This window comes from Cryptotermes secundus, unplaced genomic scaffold, assembly GCF_002891405.2.
Source record: "Cryptotermes secundus unplaced genomic scaffold, Csec_1.0 scaffold1109, whole genome shotgun sequence".
Classification (NCBI taxonomy): domain Eukaryota; kingdom Metazoa; phylum Arthropoda; class Insecta; order Blattodea; family Kalotermitidae; genus Cryptotermes; species Cryptotermes secundus.
The window spans coordinates 214354-220353 of NW_019734980.1; the positions used below are offsets into that span (position 1 = coordinate 214354).

General features: G+C 39.5%; 1 protein-coding gene across 1 annotated transcript in view; it reads left to right on the plus strand.

The window, feature by feature from the left end:
• Window positions 1–6000, plus strand: part of LOC111869158 (putative ferric-chelate reductase 1 homolog) — a 97386-nt gene that overhangs the window by 74727 nt on the left and 16659 nt on the right. Inside the window, exons 5-7 of the mRNA XM_023860427.2 lie at window positions 989–1186; window positions 2418–2519; window positions 3229–3385. Of these exons, the coding sequence (XP_023716195.1) occupies window positions 989–1186; window positions 2418–2519; window positions 3229–3385 (457 nt within the window). The remainder of the gene's footprint in view (window positions 1–988; window positions 1187–2417; window positions 2520–3228; window positions 3386–6000) is intronic.

Below are 6000 nucleotides of genomic sequence, written 5' to 3' on the forward strand. Positions count from 1 at the left end.
ACACTTGCCATCAGAAAGTTCTTTATAATTGTAACAGTATAACCGAATAACATGGCTGTAGTGAGGGTATTGCTTCAGACATAAATGTGAAAGATGCTTGGTTCAGATCTTGGCCAGAACGCCAACTATGCTGTTAGGTTCATGATTTATTTTATCCGTCTTCTAGTGCATACGTTCATCTATCCCCTCTTCTCACTCTCACTACATGTTTCGGCACAAATGTGCCATCTTCAGGTGCTGATCCAATCCACGACAAACTAGTTCATTGCATGCCTTGTCTATACATACTAAAATAACTAAAATATATATTTATCATATATACTGATAAATGTTAAGTGTTAAAATATTAAAATTANTGTCAAATAGTACTGCAGATTTTTCTTATTTCTCTGGTAGAATAACTTTCAGGCTGATGACTTAAAATTGTATATAGTAACATAATTTATTCAGGGACTGCATTACCTCCCCTAATCTGCCATGTGTTTGTTCTGTGATGGCTAGGCAGTAATATCATGATATAGAGGTGACCCACACAAATCAGCCTACTTCAGACATATCATAATTTAATTCCATTCTGATTGCTTGTAATAACAAAAAATAAGAAACCAGCCTTTCCATGCAATACTTAATGAAACTCTGGGGAGCCTTTGTCTTTTTCCCCCGTCTCTGAGTGTCATCTTTTGTAGAGTTTACTTTCGTGATGTTTCAGTGGATCATACAGCACATAGGTGATGTTTTTCTTTCACATAGTGGCACCATGCTATGGGTTGTGTTAAAATGGATCAACACACAAATATATTTTCTGCAAAGAGAAAATGCTAGAGACTGTCTGAATACATCTGGGAACTTGTAAAGCTAAACAACCTTGATCCAACATTATTACAAATCCTACAGAACATGTGATACTGCTGGAAAATAACTAAATTTTGAGTATACTAAGAATGACCAGTTAATGGCTGTGACTCAAGCTCAGTTGTTTTTTCCACAGGCTTCTGTTATGATCGATCTCATCTATGATGGTTGTGGGTCAAAGAAGACTTGTTTTGGTTTTCCTGGTGGCTGCATAGACACTAAGTCTTGCACAGCTATGGTGTCTTGTCTAGTCCAAGGAGACAGATATGAATTTGAAATGAAAGCAAGGAATAGTGCTTATGTTGCAGTGGGTCTGTCCCTGGATATGAGTATGGTAAGAATAATTGCCCATTCATATGTGTCTTTTCATTTACACAAAATCTAACTGCTGATCTGCTTTATGCCATAACACAGCCACTCTTAAACTTTTTATTCAAATGGTTCCAAGCTTTTTCTTGTTTGTGGACTGTTAAACAACAGTATGTTTATTACACTCACGTCTGAATATGTTTAATTATAAAATACATTAATTAAAGCCTTCATGTAGTATTTAAATTGAGGAGTCATCATGACCACCGCATTGAACATTCAAAATTAAACATTATGTATAACAGCATATAAAATAATTTAGGTTTTCAGAAAGCACTCATATTGTCAAGTTGATATTTAGTGGAAATTTACTTGTCTGTGCAAGTTTGCTTAGTTAGCAGTATTTATTTTCAGTCTTATGGTTGTTGTCACACTGTTGTAATTTATTCACTTGTGCTCATTATTAATACAATATGTTCTGGTCATACATAACTGTCCTTAAGTATATTGTATGTTGTAAATTATTTCATTGTATCGTCGTGTTGGGCGAAACACCACTTACATTTGAAAGTTAAAAGGTTAGAATTGAGATATGTTTAAAATTGAAGTGGATAATTAGTTAAGGCTTTTATCTTTAGAGAATGAACATTGTAATGTACTTGTTATGTGGGAATTTAATGTAGTTCTGTTGTCTTATATTTGATGTGTGTGATGTTCTTGATGGTGTAAGAAAAATGTCCTTCAGAGGTCAAATGATTGGCATCCTTTTCATATGTAGATTTTGGTGCAGTTGTCACTGGCCCAAATTTATTGGGTGTGATAGTATTTCAGTAAAGTTTATTATAAGAACAATGACCAAACAGGTTGGTCTGGAGGGAACATTCTAGACTTCAATTTGTTAGGTGCCTGGCACAAATCTCTGCTAGACCACTGGGTGTCCTGATTGAGATATTTTATGGTTTTTCTGTGTTCTTCCAGGCAAATCTGAGAGAGTACTTCAGATAAGCAATGAACACTACCTTCAAAATCCTTTTCAATTTACCAGTCATCCTATCATCTGACAATAGTATATAGTCTCAACAGGGAAAAATTAAGAAAAAACTGAGCCAAGAGCAGGTACTTTAGGGAGTATAAATATAAATCTAATAGAATACGATTAGCAGTACCCTTCCAGTTTGTGGAAATGTTTTGTTATATTTTGTACATTACAGAAGCCATATTTAGTCTTATTTATTAACTGCTTCATGTTCTTACAGGGTGAAGACAGTGTTGTGGAATGTGTACAAGATGGCACAAGTGGAAACAGTGTAAATGCTTATATGTCATGGAACTCTGGGAAAGATAACAAACGGCTGACAGTAAGAAATGGACTTTGTAGTACTCTCACAAATGTTTCTCAGACATCACTGGTGGTTACTGTTGGATAAGGTTCTGTGTGAATATGAAACACTGGATTCCGGTTGATAGGATAAGCAGTTGATTGGGGCAAATTATAGAGAACAGAACAAGTCAAGAATAAAACCAGAATTTGCTTTGCTTATTTGGGGCACCATGCCATTTAATTGGGCCAGTAGCTGCCACATGGTGCACTTGTGAGTACTACATCGTCAGTGAGTCACTAAGTCAGTACAGAGGAGCACCTAGCTACAGTTGATGTCAGTCTTGTGGTGACTGCGTTTGTGAGTCTACCATGGTGTGTGCAGCGATTTTTTTCACTCAAAATATTAGATCCCTACAGAAATGCCTAGGAGAGATGTAACACTCAGTGACAAAATTGCAAAATGTGCCACTTTGTATATTATTTTGGTCAGCCCCTTAGTTGGGGCAAAGTACTCTTGTACCAATGTGTCCCAATTAACCAGAATCCACTGTATATATATTGCCATGAACAGATTTGATACATACTTTGCACCATTCACTTTATTATATTTTCAGTGCTGGAGCTGTTTCTATTTTATTCATATATCCCTCTGATTTGATACAGATATATATTATACATTTTGTTAGGTAATTTGATTGTTAATATGTTTCTGTTTATCCAGTTGATATTCATGTTTCCTGTTCTAGGTTCAAGATGGAATTTCTCTTAAAAATTCTTCGTTTGTGGATGGAACAATTTACTGCAAATTCATGAGAGATCCCATTACGAATGTTGAAAACACAGAGTTTAATCTGGCTAAAGACAAGTACCATTTGTTGGTAGCAGCAGGGTCTTCTGTTCGTGGTGAGATTTGTTACACATAATGAGGCTTATCTCCCCAGCATTGCATTATCTGCAAGTTGTGGTCTTGCATCCATCATCACAGTAGTTGGTATTGACGTTTAACTAATTAACTGACTTCATGGAGCTGAGCCCTTCTTGAGAAATTGCCAATTGTACAGCTACTCAAGAACATCCCAGCAATCTGTGGAACCTGGAAGTTCATTACAGTGTTCACAAGAGACCTCCACTGACCCCTATCCTGAGCAAGATCAATCCAGTCCATACCACCCCATCCTATCTCTCTAAGATCCATTTTAATATTATCCGCCCACCTATGTCTTGGTCTTCCTAGCAGTCCTCTTTCCAGAATCCTGTATGCATTCACCTTCTCCCCCCCACTCCTACTACATGCCCTGCCCATCTCATCCTCCTTGATTTCATAATTCTGATTATACTTGGCAAAGAGTACAAGTTATGAAGCTTTCTATTATGCATTTTTCTCCAGCTTCCCGTCACTTCATCTCTCTTAGGTCCAAATATTCTCCTCAGCACCCTGTTCTCAAACACCCTTAGTATATGTTCTTCCCTTAATATCAGAGACCAAGTTTCACACCCTTACAGAACCACAGGCAAAATTATAGTTCTGTATACTCTAATTTTTATGTTATCAGACAGCAGACAAGAAGATAAAAGGTTCTCAACTGAATGGTAGCAAGCATTTATAACTGTCCTCTTAGTGCCCTTACGTTGAGCTCCAATTAATCTTTCGTAACCGTCCCTCCTGCCTTCCGCCTGTGGCTCTGTCTGAATAGTAGTGCAGAGAATGGGAGTCGATGATGATTGGCTCCTCTGCTCCGATGACCACTTTGATGCTGCCCTATCTGGTGTTGCCGCTGCTGAAGTTGCTAGGTCATAGCTGGTTTCGGCTTCACCCGGCTCCACCGCTTCTTCCTTCAGTTGAGATTATGGGGGGTTGGATTTCAGGATTGGATCTGATAGTATGGGGGCCAGCAAACAGTTAGAGACTGTTTATGATTCATAGTATGTGGGGAAGGAGTGAGCATGTGAAAGCTGACGGTGAGTTTGTCTAGACAGTGGAGATGAGTCTCTCTTCAGGTCGGATACGGGTCAGACTCAGACAAGTAAGGTTGAAGCACCTCTAATTAACACAGTTCACTGTACCAACACAACAGTTTATTGTTGTTCTTCTTAAAGACACTCGGCGTAAATTCTCACAATCTGATTTAGTTTCAGCTTACAGCAGCTGGTGTTACACTGAAATGCACTCGATCAGCTCGCCAAATTCCTTTGTGCCGCACTCTTGTTGATTAAGCTAATTCTCAATATGAGTCGCTATGAGAGCAAAATTTTGTACTTAGAATTATCTTTTAGCGCGTGTGATGCGGGGTTTGCCTCCACCAAGTTCCAAAGTTGATAGACAACTAAAATCTCTGCCGAGCCAGAGGTCCTAACTGAGTTGTATCTGCCTATTCTCCTCTCCTCCTAATTTCCCTGATAGGTCGATTCAGATAAGGGGAGTTGGCTAAATTTTGGTTCCAGCCAATGACAGATTATTTTTAAGGGAATTTCGCCCTAAAAGACCAAACGGCGAAATTGACAGCGATGCAACTTATGAGGGGTCACTAATGATCTCCTGACACCCCCATTTTTGACTTACAGCTGGTAGAAACATTCACTTCTCGAATTCTCAAAGTGTCTTACTGTTGTAAGTCTAATTCTCAATTTCTAAAGAAACTCAGTGGGGTTTCTTGCAGTATCATTTTCTGCACTTTTGGAAAATAACACCAGATGCTTGGACGCAAGGACTAGCAGATGTCCTTGTCCGCGCAAGTTTGGTTTATCTGCTCATCGCCTACTGCTTGTTCTTACAGTATGTCTTAAACCTTTGTTTCTTCATAAATTCTTATTATTAACTCTATTAGCTACTGAAAAAAAGGGGGGAGGGGAAGGATTTTGATGGTGTGGTTACACATTACCCAAATTCAGTCTCCTCTTAATTTCCTCCTGAATCAAATTTTGGTTTGTTGTTGTAATTCCCAAATATCTGAACGGTGCCACATTTTCAAAGCATATTGTAGCGTGTCTTGAGATCGAATCCCGTCGGTCACGTGTGTAAGTTCTAATCCAACTTCTGACACCAGTTGTCGCGTATCGGGCGTATATCGCGACAAATTCTCGATGTATTCGAGGTAGCGAATTTTATTTCACATTCGCACTTACAATCACTCAAATTACAGATTTACGATTACTGCTATCTGCAGTATCACAATTAGTACACTCCAAATGCCAGAATACAACTGACTGGTTGCTGGCTGACTTGGCGGTAGGTCCAGGACTCGCTGACTGACTCCGTACAACTCGGTGGCTGTCACAGTACAACTAACTGTGAATAGCCTTCGCTGCGCCTCATGTAGCCTCGGTCGGACCATACGGAAAACGGCCGCGTAATAGGCACCCTCTTTGCCTGGCGCTGTGTTGCTATGTAACGCTAGCGGAGGTAACCGCTGTTACTATCGTAACGTCGCCGCTGTTGACTCGCGTTGCCTAGCGACCGCGATATCCCTCGGTGACGTCACCGCGGAGGGGAGTGGCGGGGCGGGAACTCGCCTATTACC